This window comes from Neocloeon triangulifer, unplaced genomic scaffold (assembly GCF_031216515.1).
Source record: "Neocloeon triangulifer isolate White Clay Creek 2 clone unplaced genomic scaffold, ASM3121651v1 ptg000011l, whole genome shotgun sequence".
Classification (NCBI taxonomy): domain Eukaryota; kingdom Metazoa; phylum Arthropoda; class Insecta; order Ephemeroptera; family Baetidae; genus Neocloeon; species Neocloeon triangulifer.
Window position 1 is genome coordinate 3,388,470 of NW_026775553.1, and position 23,460 is coordinate 3,411,929.

At 29.2% G+C, this 23,460-nt stretch overlaps 1 protein-coding gene across 1 annotated transcript; it reads left to right on the forward strand.

Annotated features, from left to right (window-relative positions):
* The first annotated feature begins 20,760 nt into the window (after window positions 1–20,760).
* Window positions 20,761–23,441, forward strand: LOC132196254 (lysM and putative peptidoglycan-binding domain-containing protein 1). Its single transcript, XM_059618772.1, has 4 exons — window positions 20,761–20,986; window positions 21,195–21,420; window positions 21,918–22,252; window positions 22,372–23,441. The coding sequence occupies exons 2-4, from the start codon at window positions 21,244–21,246 to the stop codon at window positions 22,511–22,513; spliced, it is 654 nt and encodes a 217-aa protein (XP_059474755.1). The 5' UTR covers window positions 20,761–20,986; window positions 21,195–21,243; the 3' UTR covers window positions 22,514–23,441.
* The last annotated feature ends 19 nt before the right edge of the window (window positions 23,442–23,460 follow it).

Sequence of the window (23,460 nt, forward strand, 5' to 3'; positions counted from 1 at the left end):
AAAATTTTTTAATTTTTTACAATTTATTATTTTTCAAATTAAAAAACAAAGTCGCGGCCATCAATGGCTGACACATTTTTACGTTCAAGATGATTCAAGTTACCTCTGATTAAAATTTCATTAACTTCCAATGCATAGTATTCGAGCAATTCCACTTTTAGTATTATTTTTGAATTTTTTTTTAATTTTTCCCAACTTATTATTTTTCAAATAAAAAAACAAAGTCGCGGCCATCAATGGCTGGCACATTTTTACGTTCAAAATGATTCAAGTTACCTCTGATTAAAATTTCATTAACTTCCAATGCATAGTATTCGAGCAATTCCACTTTTAGTATTATTTTTGAATTTTTTTTTAATTTTTCCCAACTTATTATTTTTCAAATTAAAAAACAAAGTCGCGGCCATCAATGGCTGACACATTTTTATGTTCAAGATGATTCAAGTTACCTCTGATTAAAATTTCATTAACTTCCAATGCATAGTATTCGAGCAATTCCACTTTTAGTATTATTTTTGATTTTTTTTTTTTAATTTTTCCCAACTTATTATTTTTCAAATAAAAAAAAAACCAAGTCGCGGCCATCAATTACTGGCACTTTTTTATGTTTAAGATGATTCAAGTTACCTCTGATTAAAATTTCATTAACTTCCAATGCATAGTATTCGAGCAATTCCACTTTTAGTATTATTTTTGATTTTTTTTTTTTAATTTTTCCCAACTTATTATTTTTCAAATAAAAAAAAAACCAAGTCGCGGCCATCAATTACTGGCACTTTTTTATGTTTAAGATGATTCAAGTTACCTCTGATTAAAATTTCATTAACTTCCAATGCATAGTATTCGAGCAATTCCACTTTTAGTATTATTTTTGAATTTTTTTTTAATTTTTCCCAACTTATTATTTTTCAAATAAAAAAACAAAGTCGCGGCCATCAATGGCTGACACATTTTTACGTTCAAGATGATTCAAGTTACCTCTGATTAAAATTTCATTAACTTCCAATGCATAGTATTCGAGCAATTCCACTTTTAGCATTATTTTTGACAATTTTTTCAACTTATTATTTTTCAAATAAAAAACCTAAGTCGCGGCCATCAATGGCTGGCACATTTTTACGTTCAAAATGATTCAAGTTACCTCTGATTAAAATTTCATTAACTTCCAATGCATAGTATTCGAGCAATTCCACTTTTAGTATTATTTTTGAATTTTTTTTTAATTTTTCCCAACTTATTATTTTTCAAATTAAAAAACAAAGTCGCGGCCATCAATGGCTGACACATTTTTACGTTCAAGATGATTCAAGTTACCTCTGATTAAAATTTCATTAACTTCCAATGCATAGTATTCGAGCAATTCCACTTTTAGTATTATTTTTGAATTTTTTTTTAATTTTTCCCAACTTATTATTTTTCAAATAAAAAAACAAAGTCGCGGCCATCAATGGCTGACACATTTTTACGTTCAAGATGATTCAAGTTACCTCTGATTAAAATTTCATTAACTTCCAACGCATAGTATTCGAGCAATTCCACTTTTAGTATTATTTTTGAATTTTTTTTTAATTTTTCCCAACTTATTATTTTTCAAATAAAAAAACAAAGTCGCGGCCATCAATGGCTGACACATTTTTACGTTCAAGATGATTCAAGTTACCTCTGATTAAAATTTCATTAACTTCCAATGCATAGTATTCGAGCAATTCCACTTTTAGTATTATTTTTGATTTTTTTTTTTTAATTTTTCCCAACTTATTATTTTTCAAATAAAAAAAAAACCAAGTCGCGGCCATCAATTACTGGCACTTTTTTACGTTTAAGATGATTCAAGTTACCTCTGATTAAAATTTCATTAACTTCCAATGCATAGTATTCGAGCAATTCCACTTTTAGCATTATTTTTGAAAATTTTTTAATTTGTTACAACTTATTATTTTTCAAATAAAAAAACTAAGTCGCGGCCATCAATGGCTGGCACTTTTTTACGTTTAAGATGATTAAAGTTACCTCAGATTAAAATTTCATTAACTTCCAATGCATAGTATTCGAATAATTCCACTTTTAGCATTATTTTTGAAAATTTTTTCAACTTATTATTTTTCAAATAAAAAAACAAAGTCGCGGCCATCAATGGCTGACACATTTTTACGTTCAAGATGATTCAAGTTACCTCTGATTAAAATTTCATTAACTTCCAATGCATAGTATTCGAGCAATTCCACTTTTAGCATTATTTTTGAAAATTTTTTAATTTTTTACAATTTATTATTTTTCAAATAAAAAAACTAAGTCGCGGCCATCAATGGCTGACACATTTTTACGTTCAAGATGATTCAAGTTACCTCTGATTAAAATTTCATTAACTTCCAATGCATAGTATTCGAGCAATTCCACTTTTAGTATTATTTTTGATTTTTTTTTTTTAATTTTTCCCAACTTATTATTTTTCAAATAAAAAAAAAACCAAGTCGCGGCCATCAATTACTGGCACTTTTTTATGTTTAAGATGATTCAAGTTACCTCTGATTAAAATTTCATTAACTTCCAATGCATAGTATTCGAGCAATTCCACTTTTAGTATTATTTTTGAATTTTTTTTTAATTTTTCCCAACTTATTATTTTTCAAATAAAAAAACAAAGTCGCGGCCATCAATGGCTGACACATTTTTACGTTCAAGATGATTCAAGTTACCTCTGATTAAAATTTCATTAACTTCCAATGCATAGTATTCGAGCAATTCCACTTTTAGCATTATTTTTGACAATTTTTTCAACTTATTATTTTTCAAATAAAAAACCTAAGTCGCGGCCATCAATGGCTGGCACATTTTTACGTTCAAAATGATTCAAGTTACCTCTGATTAAAATTTCATTAACTTCCAATGCATAGTATTCGAGCAATTCCACTTTTAGTATTATTTTTGAATTTTTTTTTAATTTTTCCCAACTTTTTATTTTTCAAATTAAAAAACAAAGTCGCGGCCATCAATGGCTGACACATTTTTACGTTCAAGATGATTCAAGTTACCTCTGATTAAAATTTCATTAACTTCCAATGCATAGTATTCGAGCAATTCCACTTTTAGTATTATTTTTGAATTTTTTTTTAATTTTTCCCAACTTATTATTTTTCAAATAAAAAAACAAAGTCGCGGCCATCAATGGCTGACACATTTTTACGTTCAAGATGATTCAAGTTACCTCTGATTAAAATTTCATTAACTTCCAACGCATAGTATTCGAGCAATTCCACTTTTAGTATTATTTTTGAATTTTTTTTTAATTTTTCCCAACTTATTATTTTTCAAATAAAAAAACAAAGTCGCGGCCATCAATGGCTGACACATTTTTACGTTCAAGATGATTCAAGTTACCTCTGATTAAAATTTCATTAACTTCCAATGCATAGTATTCGAGCAATTCCACTTTTAGTATTATTTTTGATTTTTTTTTTTTAATTTTTCCCAACTTATTATTTTTCAAATAAAAAAACAAAGTCGCGGCCATCAATGGCTGACACATTTTTACGTTCAAGATGATTCAAGTTACCTCTGATTAAAATTTCATTAACTTCCAACGCATAGTATTCGAGCAATTCCACTTTTAGTATTATTTTTGAATTTTTTTTTAATTTTTCCCAACTTATTATTTTTCAAATAAAAAAACAAAGTCGCGGCCATCAATTACTGGGACTTTTTTACGTTTAAGATGATTCAAGTTACCTCTGATTAAAATTTCATTAACTTCCAATGCATAGTATTCGAGCAATTCCACTTTTAGCATTATTTTTGAAAATTTTTTAATTTGTTACAACTTATTATTTTTCAAATAAAAAAACTAAGTCGCGGCCATCAATGGCTGGCACTTTTTTACGTTTAAGATGATTAAAGTTACCTCAGATTAAAATTTCATTAACTTCCAATGCATAGTATTCGAATAATTCCACTTTTAGCATTATTTTTGAAAATTTTTTCAACTTATTATTTTTCAAATAAAAAAACAAAGTCGCGGCCATCAATGGCTGACACATTTTTACGTTCAAGATGATTCAAGTTACCTCTGATTAAAATTTCATTAACTTCCAATGCATAGTATTCGAGCAATTCCACTTTTAGCATTATTTTTGAAAATTTTTTAATTTTTTACAATTTATTATTTTTCAAATAAAAAAACTAAGTCGCGGCCATCAATGGCTGGCACTTTTTTACGTTTAAGATGATTCAAGTTACCACAGATTAAAATTTCATTAACTTCCAATGCATAGTATTCGAATAATTCCACTTTTAGCATTATTTTTGAAAATTTTTTCAACTTATTATTTTTCAAATAAAAAAACTAAGTCGCGGCCATCAATGGCTGGCACATTTTTACGTTCAAAATGATTTAAGTTACCTCTGATTAAAATTTCATTAACTTCCAATGCATAGTATTCGAGCAATTCCACTTTTAGTATTATTTTTGAAATTTTTTTTAATTTTTCCCAACTTATTATTTTTCAAATTAAAAAACAAAGTCGCGGCCATCAATGGCTGACACATTTTTACGTTCAAGATGATTCAAGTTACCTCTGATTAAAATTTCATTAACTTCCAATGCATAGTATTCGAGCAATTCCACTTTTAGTATTATTTTTGAATTTTTTTTTAATTTTTCCCAACTTATTATTTTTCAAATAAAAAAACAAAGTCGCGGCCATCAATGGCTGACACATTTTTAGGTTCAAGATGATTCAAGTTACCTCTGATTAAAATTTCATTATCTTCCAACGCATAGTATTCGAGCAATTCCACTTTTAGTATTATTTTTGAATTTTTTTTTAATTTTTCCCAACTTATTATTTTTCAATTAAAAAAACAAAGTCGCGGCCATCAATGGCTGACACATTTTTACGTTCAAGATGATTCAAGTTACCTCTGATTAAAATTTCATTATCTTCCAACGCATAGTATTCGAGCAATTCCACTTTTAGTATTATTTTTGAATTTTTTTTTAATTTTTCCCAACTTATTATTTTTCAAATAAAAAAACAAAGTCGCGGCCATCAATGGCTGACACATTTTTACGTTCAAGATGATTCAAGTTACCTCTGATTAAAATTTCATTAACTTCCAATGCATAGTATTCGAGCAATTCCACTTTTAGCATTATTTTTGAAAATTTTTTAATTTTTTACAATTTATTATATTTCAAATAAAAAAACTAAGTCGCGGCCATCAATGGCTGGCACTTTTTTACGTTTAAGATGATTCAAGTTACCACAGATTAAAATTTCATTAACTTCCAATGCATAGTATTCGAATGATTCCACTTTTAGCATTATTTTTGAAAATTTTTTCAACTTATTATTTTTCAAATAAAAAAACTAAGTCGCGGCCATCAATGGCTGGCACATTTTTACGTTCAAAATGATTTAAGTTACCTCTGATTAAAATTTCATTAACTTCCAATGCATAGTATTCGAGCAATTCCACTTTTAGTATTATTTTTGAATTTTTTTTTAATTTTTCCCAACTTATTATTTTTCAAATAAAAAAACAAAGTCGCGGCCATCAATGGCTGGCACTTTTTTATGTTTAAGATGATTAAGGTTACCTCTGTTTAAAATGTCATTAACTTCCAATGCACAGTATTCGAGCAATTCCACTTTTAGCATTATTTTTGAAAATTTTTTCAATTTATTATTTTTCAAATAAAAAAACAAAGTCGCGGCCATCAATGGCTGGCACATTTTTACGTTTAAGATGATTCAAGTTACCTCTGATTAAAATTTCATTAACTTCCAATGCATAGTATTCGAGCAATTCCACTTTTAGTATTATTTTTGAATTTTTTTTTAATTTTTCCCAACTTATTATTTTTCAAATAAAAAAACAAAGTCGCGGCCATCAATGGCTGACACATTTTTACGTTCAAGATGATATAAGTTACCTCTGATTAAAATTTCATTAACTTCCAATGCATAGTATTCGAGCAATTCCACTTTTATTATTATTTTTGAATTTTTTTTTTAATTTTTCCCAACTTATTATTTTTCAAATTAAAAAACAAAGTCGCGGCCATCAATGGCTGACACATTTTTACGTTCAAGATGATTCAAGTTACCTCTGATTAAAATTTCATTAACTTCCAATGCATAGTATTCGAGCAATTCCACTTTTAGTATTATTTTTGAATTTTTTTTTAATTTTTCCCAACTTATTATTTTTCAAATAAAAAAACAAAGTCGCGGCCATCAATGGCTGACACATTTTTACGTTCAAGATGATTCAAGTTACCTCTGATTAAAATTTCATTATCTTCCAACGCATAGTATTCGAGCAATTCCACTTTTAGTATTATTTTTGAATTTTTTTTTAATTTTTCCCAACTTATTATTTTTCAAATAAAAAAACAAAGTCGCGGCCATCAATGGCTGACACATTTTTACGTTCAAGATGATTCAAGTTACCTCTGATTAAAATTTCATTAACTTCCAATGCATAGTATTCGAGCAATTCCACTTTTAGTATTATTTTTGATTTTTTTTTTTTAATTTTTCCCAACTTATTATTTTTCAAATAAAAAAAAACCAAGTCGCGGCCATCAATTACTGGCACTTTTTTATGTTTAAGATGATTCAAGTTACCTCTGATTAAAATTTCATTAACTTCCAATGCATAGTATTCGAGCAATTCCACTTTTAGTATTATTTTTGAATTTTTTTTTAATTTTTCCCAACTTATTATTTTTCAAATAAAAAAACAAAGTCGCGGCCATCAATGGCTGACACATTTTTACGTTCAAGATGATTCAAGTTACCTCTGATTAAAATTTCATTAACTTCCAATGCATAGTATTCGAGCAATTCCACTTTTAGCATTATTTTTGACAATTTTTTCAACTTATTATTTTTCAAATAAAAAACCTAAGTCGCGGCCATCAATGGCTGGCACATTTTTACGTTCAAAATGATTCAAGTTACCTCTGATTAAAATTTCATTAACTTCCAATGCATAGTATTCGAGCAATTCCACTTTTAGTATTATTTTTGAATTTTTTTTTTAATTTTTCCCAACTTATTATTTTTCAAATTAAAAAACAAAGTCGCGGCCATCAATGGCTGACACATTTTTACGTTCAAGATGATTCAAGTTACCTCTGATTAAAATTTCATTAACTTCCAATGCATAGTATTCGAGCAATTCCACTTTTAGTATTATTTTTGAATTTTTTTTTAATTTTTCCCAACTTATTATTTTTCAAATAAAAAAACAAAGTCGCGGCCATCAATGGCTGACACATTTTTACGTTCAAGATGATTCAAGTTACCTCTGATTAAAATTTCATTAACTTCCAATGCATAGTATTCGAGCAATTCCACTTTTAGTATTATTTTTGATTTTTTTTTTTAATTTTTCCCAACTTATTATTTTTCAAAAAAAAAAAAAACCAAGTCGCGGCCATCAATTACTGGCACTTTTTTATGTTTAAGATGATTCAAGTTACCTCTGATTAAAATTTCATTAACTTCCAATGCATAGTATTCGAGCAATTCCACTTTTAGCATTATTTTTGAAAATTTTTTAATTTGTTACAACTTATTATTTTTCAAATAAAAAAACTAAGTCGCGGCCATCAATGGCTGGCACTTTTTTACGTTTAAGATGATTGAAGTTACCTCAGATTAAAATTTCATTAACTTCCAATGCATAGTATTCGAATAATTCCACTTTTAGCATTATTTTTGAAAATTTTTTCAATTTATTATTTTTCAAATAAAAAAACAAAGTCGCGGCCATCAATGGCTGACACATTTTTACGTTCAAGATGATTCAAGTTACCTCTGATTAAAATTTCATTAACTTCCAATGCATAGTATTCGAGCAATTCCACTTTTAGCATTATTTTTGAAAATTTTTTAATTTTTTACAATTTATTATTTTTCAAATAAAAAAACTAAGTCGCGGCCATCAATGGCTGGCACTTTTTTACGTTTAAGATGATTCAAGTTACCACAGATTAAAATTTCATTAACTTCCAATGCATAGTATTCGAATAATTCCACTTTTAGCATTATTTTTGAAAATTTTTTCAACTTATTATTTTTCAAATAAAAAAACTAAGTCGCGGCCATCAATGGCTGGCACATTTTTACGTTCAAAATGATTTAAGTTACCTCTGATTAAAATTTCATTAACTTCCAATGCATAGTATTCGAGCAATTCCACTTTTAGTATTATTTTTGAAATTTTTTTTAATTTTTCCCAACTTATTATTTTTCAAATAAAAAAACAAAGTCGCGGCCATCAATGGCTGGCACTTTTTTATGTTTAAGATGATTAAGGTTACCTCTGTTTAAAATGTCATTAACTTCCAATGCACAGTATTCGAGCAATTCCACTTTTAGCATTATTTTTGAAAATTTTTTCAATTTATTATTTTTCAAATAAAAAAACAAAGTCGCGGCCATCAATGGCTGGCTCATTTTTACGTTTAAGATGATTCAAGTTACCTCTGATTAAAATTTCATTAACTTCCAATGCATAGTATTCGAGCAATTCCACTTTTAGTATTATTTTTGAATTTTTTTTTAATTTTTCCCAACTTATTATTTTTCAAATAAAAAAACAAAGTCGCGGCCATCAATGGCTGACACATTTTTACGTTCAAGATGATTCAAGTTACCTCTGATTAAAATTTCATTAACTTCCAATGCATAGTATTCGAGCAATTCCACTTTTATTATTATTTTTGAATTTTTTTTTTAATTTTTCCCAACTTATTATTTTTCAAATTAAAAAACAAAGTCGCGGCCATCAATGGCTGACACATTTTTACGTTCAAGATGATTCAAGTTACCTCTGATTAAAATTTCATTAACTTCCAATGCATAGTATTCGAGCAATTCCACTTTTAGTATTATTTTTGAATTTTTTTTTAATTTTTCCCAACTTATTATTTTTCAAATAAAAAAACAAAGTCGCGGCCATCAATGGCTGACACATTTTTACGTTCAAGATGATTCAAGTTACCTCTGATTAAAATTTCATTATCTTCCAACGCATAGTATTCGAGCAATTCCACTTTTAGTATTATTTTTGAATTTTTTTTTAATTTTTCCCAACTTATTATTTTTCAAATAAAAAAACAAAGTCGCGGCCATCAATGGCTGACACAATTTTATGTTTAAGATGATTCAAGTTACCTCTGATTAAAATTTCATTAACTTCCAATGCATAGTATTCGAGCAATTCCACTTTTAGTATTATTTTTGAATTTTTTTTTAATTTTTCCCAACTTATTATTTTTCAAATAAAAAAACAAAGTCGCGGCCATCAATGGCTGACACATTTTTACGTTCAAGATGATTCAAGTTACCTCTGATTAAAATTTCATTAACTTCCAATGCATAGTATTCGAGCAATTCCACTTTTAGCATTATTTTTGACAATTTTTTCAACTTATTATTTTTCAAATAAAAAAACTAAGTCGCGGCCATCAATGGCTGGCACATTTTTACGTTCAAAATGATTCAAGTTACCTCTGATTAAAATTTCATTAACTTCCAATGCATAGTATTCGAGCAATTCCACTTTTAGTATTATTTTTGAATTTTTTTTTAATTTTTTCCAACTTATTATTTTTCAAATTAAAAAACAAAGTCGCGGCCATCAATGGCTGACACATTTTTACGTTCAAGATGATTCAAGTTACCTTTGATTAAAATTTCATTAACTTCCAATGCATAGTATTCGAGCAATTCCACTTTTAGTATTATTTTTGAATTTTTTTTTAATTTTTCCCAACTTATTATTTTTCAAATTAAAAAACAAAGTCGCGGCCATCAATGGCTGACACATTTTTACGTTCAAGATGATTCAAGTTACCTCTGATTAAAATTTCATTAACTTCCAATGCATAGTATTCGAGCAATTCCACTTTTAGTATTATTTTTGAATTTTTTTTTAATTTTTCCCAACTTATTATTTTTCAAATAAAAAAACAAAGTCGCGGCCATCAATGGCTGACACATTTTTACGTTCAAGATGATTCAAGTTACCTCTGATTAAAATTTCATTAACTTCCAACGCATAGTATTCGAGCAATTCCACTTTTAGTATTATTTTTGAATTTTTTTTTAATTTTTCCCAACTTATTATTTTTCAAATAAAAAAACAAAGTCGCGGCCATCAATGGCTGACACATTTTTACGTTCAAGATGATTCAAGTTACCTCTGATTAAAATTTCATTAACTTCCAATGCATAGTATTCGAGCAATTCCACTTTTAGTATTATTTTTGATTTTTTTTTTTCATTTTTCCCAACTTATTATTTTTCAAATAAAAAAAAAACCAAGTCGCGGCCATCAATTACTGGCACTTTTTTATGTTTAAGATGATTCAAGATACCTCTGATTAAAATTTCATTAACTTCCAATGCATAGTATTCGAGCAATTCCACTTTTAGCATTATTTTTGAAAATTTTTTAATTTGTTACAACTTATTATTTTTCAAATAAAAAAACTAAGTCGCGGCCATCAATGGCTGGCACTTTTTTACGTTTAAGATGATTAAAGTTACCTCAGATTAAAATTTCATTAACTTCCAATGCATAGTATTCGAATAATTCCACTTTTAGCATTATTTTTGAAAATTTTTTCAACTTATTATTTTTCAAATAAAAAAACAAAGTCGCGGCCATCAATGGCTGACACATTTTTACGTTCAAGATGATTCAAGTTACCTCTGATTAAAATTTCATTAACTTCCAATGCATAGTATTCGAGCAATTCCACTTTTAGTATTATTTTTGAATTTTTTTTTAATTTTTCCCAACTTATTATTTTTCAAATAAAAAAACAAAGTCGCGGCCATCAATGGCTGACACATTTTTACGTTCAAGATGATTCAAGTTACCTCTGATTAAAATTTCATTAACTTCCAATGCATAGTATTCGAGCAATTCCACTTTTAGTATTATTTTTGAATTTTTTTTTAATTTTTCCCAACTTATTATTTTTCAAATAAAAAAACAAAGTCGCGGCCATCAATGGCTGACACATTTTTACGTTCAAGATGATTCAAGTTACCTCTGATTAAAATTTCATTAACTTCCAATGCATAGTATTCGAGCAATTCCACTTTTAGTATTATTTTTGATTTTTTTTTTTAATTTTTCCCAACTTATTATTTTTCAAATAAAAAAAAAACCAAGTCGCGGCCATCAATTACTGGCACTTTTTTATGTTTAAGATGATTCAAGTTACCTCTGATTAAAATTTCATTAACTTCCAATGCATAGTATTCGAGCAATTCCACTTTTAGCATTATTTTTGAAAATTTTTTAATTTGTTACAACTTATTATTTTTCAAATAAAAAAACTAAGTCGCGGCCATCAATGGCTGGCACTTTTTTACGTTTAAGATGATTGAAGTTACCTCAGATTAAAATTTCATTAACTTCCAATGCATAGTATTCGAATAATTCCACTTTTAGCATTATTTTTGAAAATTTTTTCAACTTATTATTTTTCAAATAAAAAAACAAAGTCGCGGCCATCAATGGCTGACACATTTTTACGTTCAAGATGATTCAAGTTACCTCTGATTAAAATTTCATTAACTTCCAATGCATAGTATTCGAGCAATTCCACTTTTAGCATTATTTTTGAAAATTTTTTAATTTTTTACAATTTATTATTTTTCAAATAAAAAAACTAAGTCGCGGCCATCAATGGCTGGCACTTTTTTACGTTTAAGATGATTCAAGTTACCACAGATTAAAATTTCATTAACTTCCAATGCATAGTATTCGAATAATTCCACTTTTAGCATTATTTTTGAAAATTTTTTCAACTTATTATTTTTCAAATAAAAAAACTAAGTCGCGGCCATCAATGGCTGGCACATTTTTACGTTCAAAATGATTTAAGTTACCTCTGATTAAAATTTCATTAACTTCCAATGCATAGTATTCGAGCAATTCCACTTTTAGTATTATTTTTGAAATTTTTTTTAATTTTTCCCAACTTATTATTTTTCAAATAAAAAAACAAAGTCGCGGCCATCAATGGCTGGCACTTTTTTATGTTTAAGATGATTAAGGTTACCTCTGTTTAAAATGTCATTAACTTCCAATGCACAGTATTCGAGCAATTCCACTTTTAGCATTATTTTTGAAAATTTTTTCAATTTATTATTTTTCAAATAAAAAAACAAAGTCGCGGCCATCAATGGCTGGCTCATTTTTACGTTTAAGATGATTCAAGTTACCTCTGATTAAAATTTCATTAACTTCCAATGCATAGTATTCGAGCAATTCCACTTTTAGTATTATTTTTGAATTTTTTTTTAATTTTTCCCAACTTATTATTTTTCAAATAAAAAAACAAAGTCGCGGCCATCAATGGCTGACACATTTTTACGTTCAAGATGATTCAAGTTACCTCTGATTAAAATTTCATTAACTTCCAATGCATAGTATTCGAGCAATTCCACTTTTATTATTATTTTTGAATTTTTTTTTTAATTTTTCCCAACTTATTATTTTTCAAATTAAAAAACAAAGTCGCGGCCATCAATGGCTGACACATTTTTACGTTCAAGATGATTCAAGTTACCTCTGATTAAAATTTCATTAACTTCCAATGCATAGTATTCGAGCAATTCCACTTTTAGTATTATTTTTGAATTTTTTTTTAATTTTTCCCAACTTATTATTTTTCAAATAAAAAAACAAAGTCGCGGCCATCAATGGCTGACACATTTTTACGTTCAAGATGATTCAAGTTACCTCTGATTAAAATTTCATTATCTTCCAACGCATAGTATTCGAGCAATTCCACTTTTAGTATTATTTTTGAATTTTTTTTTAATTTTTCCCAACTTATTATTTTTCAAATAAAAAAACAAAGTCGCGGCCATCAATGGCTGACACAATTTTATGTTTAAGATGATTCAAGTTACCTCTGATTAAAATTTCATTAACTTCCAATGCATAGTATTTGAGCAATTCCACTTTTAGTATTATTTTTGAATTTTTTTTTAATTTTTCCCAACTTATTATTTTTCAAATAAAAAAACAAAGTCGCGGCCATCAATGGCTGACACATTTTTACGTTCAAGATGATTCAAGTTACCTCTGATTAAAATTTCATTAACTTCCAATGCATAGTATTCGAGCAATTCCACTTTTAGCATTATTTTTGACAATTTTTTCAACTTATTATTTTTCAAATAAAAAAACTAAGTCGCGGCCATCAATGGCTGGCACATTTTTACGTTCAAAATGATTCAAGTTACCTCTGATTAAAATTTCATTAACTTCCAATGCATAGTATTCGAGCAATTCCACTTTTAGTATTATTTTTGAATTTTTTTTTAATTTTTCCCAACTTATTATTTTTCAAATTAAAAAACAAAGTCGCGGCCATCAATGGCTGACACATTTTTACGTTCAAGATGATTCAAGTTACCTTTGATTAAAATTTCATTAACTTCCAATGCATAGTATTCGAGCAATTCCACTTTTAGTATTATTTTTGAATTTTTTTTTAATTTTTCCCAACTTATTATTTTTCAAATTAAAAAACAAAGTCGCGGCCATCAATGGCTGACACATTTTTACGTTCAAGATGATTCAAGTTACCTCTGATTAAAATTTCATTAACTTCCAATGCATAGTATTCGAGCAATTCCACTTTTAGTATTATTTTTGAATTTTTTTTTAATTTTTCCCAACTTATTATTTTTCAAATAAAAAAACAAAGTCGCGGCCATCAATGGCTGACACATTTTTACGTTCAAGATGATTCAAGTTACCTCTGATTAAAATTTCATTAACTTCCAACTTATAGTATTCGAGCAATTCCACTTTTAGTATTATTTTTGAATTTTTTTTTAATTTTTCCCAACTTATTATTTTTCAAATAAAAAAACAAAGTCGCGGCCATCAATGGCTGACACATTTTTACGTTCAAGATGATTCAAGTTACCTCTGATTAAAATTTCATTAACTTCCAATGCATAGTATTCGAGCAATTCCACTTTTAGTATTATTTTTGATTTTTTTTTTTAATTTTTCCCAACTTATTATTTTTCAAATAAAAAAAAAACCAAGTCGCGGCCATCAATTACTGGCACTTTTTTATGTTTAAGATGATTCAAGTTACCTCTGATTAAAATTTCATTAACTTCCAATGCATAGTATTCGAGCAATTCCACTTTTAGCATTATTTTTGAAAATTTTTTAATTTGTTACAACTTATTATTTTTCAAATAAAAAAACTAAGTCGCGGCCATCAATGGCTGGCACTTTTTTACGTTTAAGATGATTAAAGTTACCTCAGATTAAAATTTCATTAACTTCCAATGCATAGTATTCGAATAATTCCACTTTTAGCATTATTTTTGAAAATTTTTTCAACTTATTATTTTTCAAATAAAAAAACAAAGTCGCGGCCATCAATGGCTGACACATTTTTACGTTCAAGATGATTCAAGTTACCTCTGATTAAAATTTCATTAACTTCCAATGCATAGTATTCGAGCAACTCCACTTTTAGCATTATTTTTGAAAATTTTTTAATTTTTTACAATTTATTATTTTTCAAATAAAAAAACTAAGTCGCGGCCATCAATGGCTGGCACTTTTTTACGTTTAAGATGATTCAAGTTACCACAGATTAAAATTTCATTAACTTCCAATGCATAGTATTCGAATAATTCCACTTTTAGCATTATTTTTGAAAATTTTTTCAACTTATTATTTTTCAAATAAAAAAACTAAGTCGCGGCCATCAATGGCTGGCACATTTTTACGTTCAAAATGATTTAAGTTACCTCTGATTTAAATTTCATTAACTTCCAATGCATAGTATTCGAGCAATTCCACTTTTAGTATTATTTTTGAAATTTTTTTTAATTTTTCCCAACTTATTATTTTTCAAATTAAAAAACAAAGTCGCGGCCATCAATGGCTGACACATTTTTACGTTCAAGATGATTCAAGTTACCTCTGATTAAAATTTCATTAACTTCCAATGCATAGTATTCGAGCAATTCCACTTTTAGTATTATTTTTGAATTTTTTTTTAATTTTTCCCAACTTATTATTTTTCAAATAAAAAAACAAAGTCGCGGCCATCAATGGCTGACACATTTTTACGTTCAAGATGATTCAAGTTACCTCTGATTAAAATTTCATTAACTTCCAACTTATAGTATTCGAGCAATTCCACTTTTAGTATTATTTTTGAATTTTTTTTTAATTTTTCCCAACTTATTATTTTTCAAATAAAAAAACAAAGTCGCGGCCATCAATGGCTGACACATTTTTACGTTCAAGATGATTCAAGTTACCTCTGATTAAAATTTCATTAACTTCCAATGCATAGTATTCGAGCAATTCCACTTTTAGTATTATTTTTGATTTTTTTTTTTAATTTTTCCCAACTTATTATTTTTCAAATAAAAAAAAAACCAAGTCGCGGCCATCAATTACTGGCACTTTTTTATGTTTAAGATGATTCAAGTTACCTCTGATTAAAATTTCATTAACTTCCAATGCATAGTATTCGAGCAATTCCACTTTTAGCATTATTTTTGAAAATTTTTTAATTTGTTACAACTTATTATTTTTCAAATAAAAAAACTAAGTCGCGGCCATCAATGGCTGGCACTTTTTTACGTTTAAGATGATTAAAGTTACCTCAGATTAAAATTTCATTAACTTCCAATGCATAGTATTCGAATAATTCCACTTTTAGCATTATTTTTGAAAATTTTTTCAACTTATTATTTTTCAAATAAAAAAACAAAGTCGCGGCCATCAATGGCTGACACATTTTTACGTTCAAGATGATTCAAGTTACCTCTGATTAAAATTTCATTAACTTCCAATGCATAGTATTCGAGCAACTCCACTTTTAGCATTATTTTTGAAAATTTTTTAATTTTTTACAATTTATTATTTTTCAAATAAAAAAACTAAGTCGCGGCCATCAATGGCTGGCACTTTTTTACGTTTAAGATGATTCAAGTTACCACAGATTAAAATTTCATTAACTTCCAATGCATAGTATTCGAATAATTCCACTTTTAGCATTATTTTTGAAAATTTTTTCAACTTATTATTTTTCAAATAAAAAAACTAAGTCGCGGCCATCAATGGCTGGCACATTTTTACGTTCAAAATGATTTAAGTTACCTCTGATTTAAATTTCATTAACTTCCAATGCATAGTATTCGAGCAATTCCACTTTTAGTATTATTTTTGAAATTTTTTTTAATTTTTCCCAATTTATTATTTTTCAAATAAAAAAACAAAGTCGCGGCCATCAATGGCTGGCACATTTTTACGTTTAAGATGATTCAAGTTACCTCTGATTAAAATTTCATTAACTTCCAATGCATAGTATTCGAGCAATTCCACTTTTAGTATTATTTTTGAATTTTTTTTTAATTTTTCCCAACTTATTATTTTTCAAATAAAAAAACAAAGTCGCGGCCATCAATGGCTGACACATTTTTACGTTCAAGATGATTCAAGTTACCTCTGATTAAAATTTCATTAACTTCCAATGCATAGTATTCGAGCAATTCCACTTTTATTATTATTTTTGAATTTTTTTTTTAATTTTTCCCAACTTATTATTTTTCAAATTAAAAAACAAAGTCGCGGCCATCAATGGCTGACACATTTTTACGTTCAAGATGATTCAAGTTACCTCTGATTAAAATTTCATTAACTTCCAATGCATAGTATTCGAGCAATTCCACTTTTAGTATTATTTTTGAATTTTTTTTTAATTTTTCCCAACTTATTATTTTTCAAATAAAAAAACAAAGTCGCGGCCATCAATGGCTGACACATTTTTACGTTCAAGATGATTCAAGTTACCTCTGATTAAAATTTCATTATCTTCCAACGCATAGTATTCGAGCAATTCCACTTTTAGTATTATTTTTGAATTTTTTTTTAATTTTTCCCAACTTATTATTTTTCAAATAAAAAAACAAAGTCGCGGCCATCAATGGCTGACACATTTTTACGTTCAAGATGATTCAAGTTACCTCTGATTAAAATTTCATTAACTTCCAATGCATAGTATTCGAGCAATTCCACTTTTAGTATTATTTTTGATTTTTTTTTTTAATTTTTCCCAACTTATTATTTTTCAAATAAAAAAAAAACCAAGTCGCGGCCATCAATTACTGGCACTTTTTTATGTTTAAGATGATTCAAGTTACCTCTGATTAAAATTTCATTAACTTCCAATGCATAGTATTCGAGCAATTCCACTTTTAGCATTATTTTTGAAAATTTTTTAATTTGTTACAACTTATTATTTTTCAAATAAAAAAACTAAGTCGCGGCCATCAATGGCTGGCACTTTTTTACGTTTAAGATGATTAAAGTTACCTCAGATTAAAATTTCATTAACTTCCAATGCATAGTATTCGAATAATTCCACTTTTAGCATTATTTTTGAAAATTTTTTCAACTTATTATTTTTCAAATAAAAAAACAAAGTCGCGGCCATCAATGGCTGACACATTTTTACGTTCAAGATGATTCAAGTTACCTCTGATTAAAATTTCATTAACTTCCAATGCATAGTATTCGAGCAATTCCACTTTTAGCATTATTTTTGAAAATTTTTTAATTTTTTACAATTTATTATTTTTCAAATAAAAAAACTAAGTCGCGGCCATCAATGGCTGGCACTTTTTTACGTTTAAGATGATTCAAGTTACCACAGATTAAAATTTCATTAACTTCCAATGCATAGTATTCGAATAATTCCACTTTTAGCATTATTTTTGAAAATTTTTTCAACTTATTATTTTTCAAATAAAAAAACTAAGTCGCGGCCATCAATGGCTGGCACATTTTTACGTTCAAAATGATTTAAGTTACCTCTGATTTAAATTTCATTAACTTCCAATGCATAGTATTCGAGCAATTCCACTTTTAGTATTATTTTTGAAATTTTTTTTAATTTTTCCCAACTTATTATTTTTCAAATAAAAAAACAAAGTCGCGGCCATCAATGGCTGGCACTTTTTTATGTTTAAGATGATTAAGGTTACCTCTGTTTTAAATGTCATTAACTTCCAATGCACAGTATTCGAGCAATTCCACTTTTAGCATTATTTTTGAAAATTTTTTCAATTTATTATTTTTCAAATAAAAAAACAAAGTCGCGGCCATCAATGGCTGGCACATTTTTACGTTTAAGATGATTTAAGTTACCTCTGATTAAAATTTCATTAACTTCCAATGCATAGTATTCGAGCAATTCCACTTTTAGTATTATTTTTGAATTTTTTTTAATTTTTCCCAACTTATTATTTTTCAAATTAAAAAACAAAGTCGCGGCCATCAATGGCTGACACATTTTTACGTTCAAGATGATTCAAGTTACCTCTGATTAAAATTTCATTAACTTCCAATGCATAGTATTCGAGCAATTCCACTTTTATTATTATTTTTGAATTTTTTTTTTAATTTTTCCCAACTTATTATTTTTCAAATTAAAAAACAAAGTCGCGGCCATCAATGGCTGACACATTTTTACGTTCAAGATGATTCAAGTTACCTCTGATTAAAATTTCATTAACTTCCAATGCATAGTATTCGAGCAATTCCACTTTTAGTATTATTTTTGAATTTTTTTTTAATTTTTCCCAACTTATTATTTTTCAAATAAAAAAACAAAGTCGCGGCCATCAATGGCTGACACATTTTTACGTTCAAGATGATTCAAGTTACCTCTGATTAAAATTTCATTATCTTCCAACGCATAGTATTCGAGCAATTCCACTTTTAGTATTATTTTTGAATTTTTTTTTAATTTTTCCCAACTTATTATTTTTCAAATAAAAAAACAAAGTCGCGGCCATCAATGGCTGACACATTTTTATGTTTAAGATGATTCAAGTTACCTCTGATTAAAATTTCATTAACTTCCAATGCATAGTATTCGAGCAATTCCACTTTTAGTATTATTTTTGAATTTTTTTTTAATTTTTCCCAACTTATTATTTTTCAAATAAAAAAACAAAGTCGCGGCCATCAATGGCTGACACATTTTTACGTTCAAGATGATTCAAGTTACCTCTGATTAAAATTTCATTAACTTCCAATGCATAGTATTCGAGCAATTCCACTTTTAGCATTATTTTTGACAATTTTTTCAACTTATTATTTTTCAAATAAAAAAACTAAGTCGCGGCCATCAATGGCTGGCACATTTTTACGTTCAAAATGATTCAAGTTACCTCTGATTAAAATTTCATTAACTTCCAATGCATAGTATTCGAGCAATTCCACTTTTAGTATTATTTTTGAATTTTTTTTTAATTTTTCCCAACTTATTATTTTTCAAATAAAAAAACAAAGTCGCGGCCATCAATGGCTGGCACATTTTTACGTTTAAGATGATTCAAGTTACCTCTGATTAAAATTTCATTAACTTCCAATGCATACTATTCGAGCAATTCCACTTTTAGTATTATTTTTGATTTTTTTTTTTTAATTTTTCCCAACTTATTATTTTTCAAATAAAAAAACAAAGTCGCGGCCATCAATGGCTGACACATTTTTACGTTCAAGATGATTCAAGTTACCTCTGATTAAAATTTCATTAACTTCCAATGCATAGTATTCGAGCAATTCCACTTTTAGCATTATTTTTGAAAATTTTTTAATTTTTTTTTAACTTATTATTTTGCAAATAAAAAAACTAAGTCGCGGCCATCAATGGCTGGCCTTTTTTTATGTTCAGGGTGATGAAGGTTAACTTTGATTAAAATTACATTTGCTGCCAATCCTTTGTTTTTGTGCAACGCCACCCTGAGTAAAATTTATTGCCTTTTTACCATTTTTTCAAACTTTTAATTATTTTTTTCTTAAAAAACTGTGATGCGGCCATCGATGGCGGGCAGATTTTTACATTCAGGCATTCAGGATGATAAGGGCTAACTTTTATTAAAATTACATTAACAGCATTAACTTCCAATGCATAGTTTTTGTGCAATGCCGCTCCGAGTAAAATTTATTGCCTTTTTTCCAAATTTTCAAACTTTCAATTATTTTTTCGTTATAAACTATGATGCGGCCATCGATGGCTGGCAGTTTTTCTTGTTCAGGGTGATGAAGGTTAACTTTGATTAAAATTTCTCTAAGTTCCAATGCATGGTTTTAGCGCATTTGTTTTTAAGTTTTATTGTTTTAATTTTCAATATTTTTAATTTCGTGTAAATAAAGTTGCAGCCATCGATTGTTGCCTATTTTACATATTTAAAATTTCCATTAATTTTTAATTGATATTTTTTCAAAATTCGCAAAACAAAAATTTGCAATTGTTGATTAGGCTTAGGGATTTTGCATTATTTTTAGTTTTACCCATGCGTCCCTCGGCTTGATTAATTTTCGTTGTATTTTCTTTTAAATATAATTTTCGTTGTATTTACTTTTAAATATAATTTTTTTAAGACCATTGGAACTGTTTTTCAAATTAGCTTCTGAAATTCCTTCCTCCGTGCACTTTTAGAACACTGCGATTTATTGCTGCGACTTGGTGTATGAGAAGAATATTAGAAGGTCAACTGTAAAAAGTTGCGATAAATACTCACCTCCCCTATGATCCCCACTTTAAAAAATCGGGAATCGATATTCGATACATCCGCCCAAATGACGCGAGTGGCCAATTTCCAGCCAACTGGCTAACTTCCGGCGACTGGCTAGGATTTCTGGCTAACTTCACGATGCTGACCGCGCCCACGCCCACCTCATTTATCATCAGCAGAGGCAGAATTTTGATGATCTGAATTTAGAATGCAAATCGTTGTCGCGTTACAAATTTCGCAATCTTGTCCAAAATAGTATATTATTTGGCCATATGTTTCAACGATTAGTATGATGGCTTTGTGAGAAAATCGCCTTGGGTCGTCGTGAGAGAGCTGGGATCTGATCAGGACTGCAAAATCTTAAAAACGTGAGGCTTGCGCATTACCACAAACAACAACAAAATCTTGGAATTTCCTTCTGTTCATCCGCAATAAACTTTCATCGTTGTTTTCTGTATCTTATTACGCAACACTCTTATCTTCCCGTCAAATAAATCAAAATCTATTTTTCCCCAACTCGGGCATTCTCTATTTCCGTCAATGAAATTGTTATTATGAGTATTTTCTGCCCTCCAGGTTTGTCTCGATTTGAGTGACAGAGCCCTAGGATGCAGTAGGCGCAGAAATGGCAGAGGGAGGCCTAGACGAACGCCAGAGTAATGGCAGCATTAACAGGGCCCTGAAGCGCTACGGCAGTACCAGCAACCATGTGATGCGCTCTCCTGAAAATATGAACACAATTCAGCATGAAATTGAGGAAGGGGACACCCTGCAGGGCCTGGCCCTCAAGTATGGCACAACGGTTGGTACCTCGGTGGTGAAACTTTAATTTTATCCCCACATAAAATGATTTTTAAAATTAACAATTTGTCTGCAGTAATAAGAGAAGCAAAAAAAACTATGTATAATTTTCAAATTTCTCTTACCACTCCCCTCACACATGGGACACTTTTTCCATTGTTCTACTTTTAACAGCATTGTTCACTCGACTGATATTCACTTAAAGCAACTCGCAGGTGGGCAAAGAACCCCACTGGTTTTTATCTACCTTTCCCAACCAATGTAGTTAAGTGCGTCTTATCTCATTTGACCAGGAGGCTTAGCTTCTCACTTCTTTCCAGTTGCAAATCCAATTGACATTAACATGCAGGTTTTTAGTCCTTTTTTGAAATTAATACAAAAAAAGAAAATTTTTTCAAAGAGGACTAAAATTATTATTTTAAGGGTCTAATTTTAAATTTGCCGTAGATGAATTTTCTCCCGACCTATTTCATTGAAAACTTATTTTGTTTTCCACAGATGGAGCAGATCAGACGAGCCAACCGTCTGTGGACGGGGGACAGTCTGTTTGTCCGTGAAACGTTGCTCATTCCTGTGCCATGTGAAGAAGCGGCCAAGGGCTCCACCCCAGGAAGCACTGGAGCTTTCTCGTCGGCCGACAGTGGAAATTCGAGCGACAGCAGCAGTCCCGAGGAAAACTCTAGCGCCATCCTGAGGGAAAGTCGGCCGCACACCACTAGTGTCCCGACGCCCTGTGATCGGTCAGAGACAAGTCCGTCAGAGTTTTTGTGCAAAATTGATACAGCCATTGCTCACACTAAGCATCAAGTGAACAAGTTCCAGTCCAAGAGCCAGTAAGTTTCAAATTTTCGAAAATTAGAAGAAAAAAAATACTAAATAAAATTTTATAAACATTTTTATTCAGGGAAAATGTAAAGGCTAGGGAGTAAAAATTCCACATTCTCAATTGCAGATTTTCCTTCGAAGAGGAGGACTCGCAACCTCGGCGCCGCGCTTGTGTCTCTCGGCTCAGATTGCAGCCTACTGCCGAGGCCACTGATTCGCGACTAAAGCAAAAGCTGGAGCAAAGCCAGGATGCCATCTTCGAATTGTGATTTCCTCGTCAGACTGAAGAAAGTAATCTAAATTTTCAATAATACTTGTAGCCGTCAAACCTCAATTCAAGTAAGGTCTTGCCTATCAGTTGCTCCTTGCGTCTCATGATTTTAGTCTGTCGAACACCCAAGTGCCCCTACTTCATTGTCCTAAATGCATTTGTGTACTTAAAATCCTGTTGAAGAAATCATTGGCAGCTTATAATATTATTTATTTGCTTTTCTCTGAAATTGGACGGAAGTACGGTACAATATAACGAAGGGCTAGGGCAAGACCGTAATTTTAAATTGCACTAAACATATCGCCGTACGTTTGAGTGATCAAATCATCGATAAACGAACATTATCAATTAAATTTATAATATTTGTTGAAAAAGATGGTGGTCGTTAAATGAACGTCCACTCTTACCTGCAAGTTGGCCAGATATAAAATTGCATGGGTCAATTTGCATGCTGTGTAAGTCTGCATGTCATTTATGGGGTATGTGTGAAATCAGTAGGGAAATGATTGAAAAATCTCAAGGTTTTGTTGGGGCAAACAAAGTTTTTAGCCCTTGTAAGAGGCTATAATACTTTGCAGAGCTATTTTCTAATAATATAAATAATAATAGGGCCTATTGAGACTAGATTTTAAGTAAATAGGAACTTGCCTAAGATTTTTCCCGAGTTAAAAAAAAAATTTATTTTGGTTCATATCAAAATTAAAAAAGGTTCCTGTCTACTTAATGCCAAAAACTGCACCACCAACATCGGCCTGCTTTTTTCCATCTCTAGTCTGGTACAGTCATGCAAGCCCTGTTGAGGGAGCAAAAAATTGCACCATACGCCTTTAATTTAGATTCTGAGAGTATAGATGAATCATATATTTAACAAATAATAATACAAATTAATCTCTGTTGGCCGACAATAAAAGTGATATTCTGTGTAATTCTTGAATTTATTTCACC

Excerpts from the sequence above, each read along its gene's own strand:
- LOC132196254 (XM_059618772.1), top strand. The coding sequence starts at position 21,244 with ATGGCAGAGGGAGGCCTAGACGAACGCCAGAGTAATGGCAGCATTAAC. Across the intron at positions 21,421-21,917 it reads CCCTCAAGTATGGCACAACG|ATGGAGCAGATCAGACGAGC; the intron begins GTTGGTACCTCG and ends TGTTTTCCACAG. Across the intron at positions 22,253-22,371 it reads AAGTTCCAGTCCAAGAGCCA|ATTTTCCTTCGAAGAGGAGG; the intron begins GTAAGTTTCAAA and ends TCTCAATTGCAG.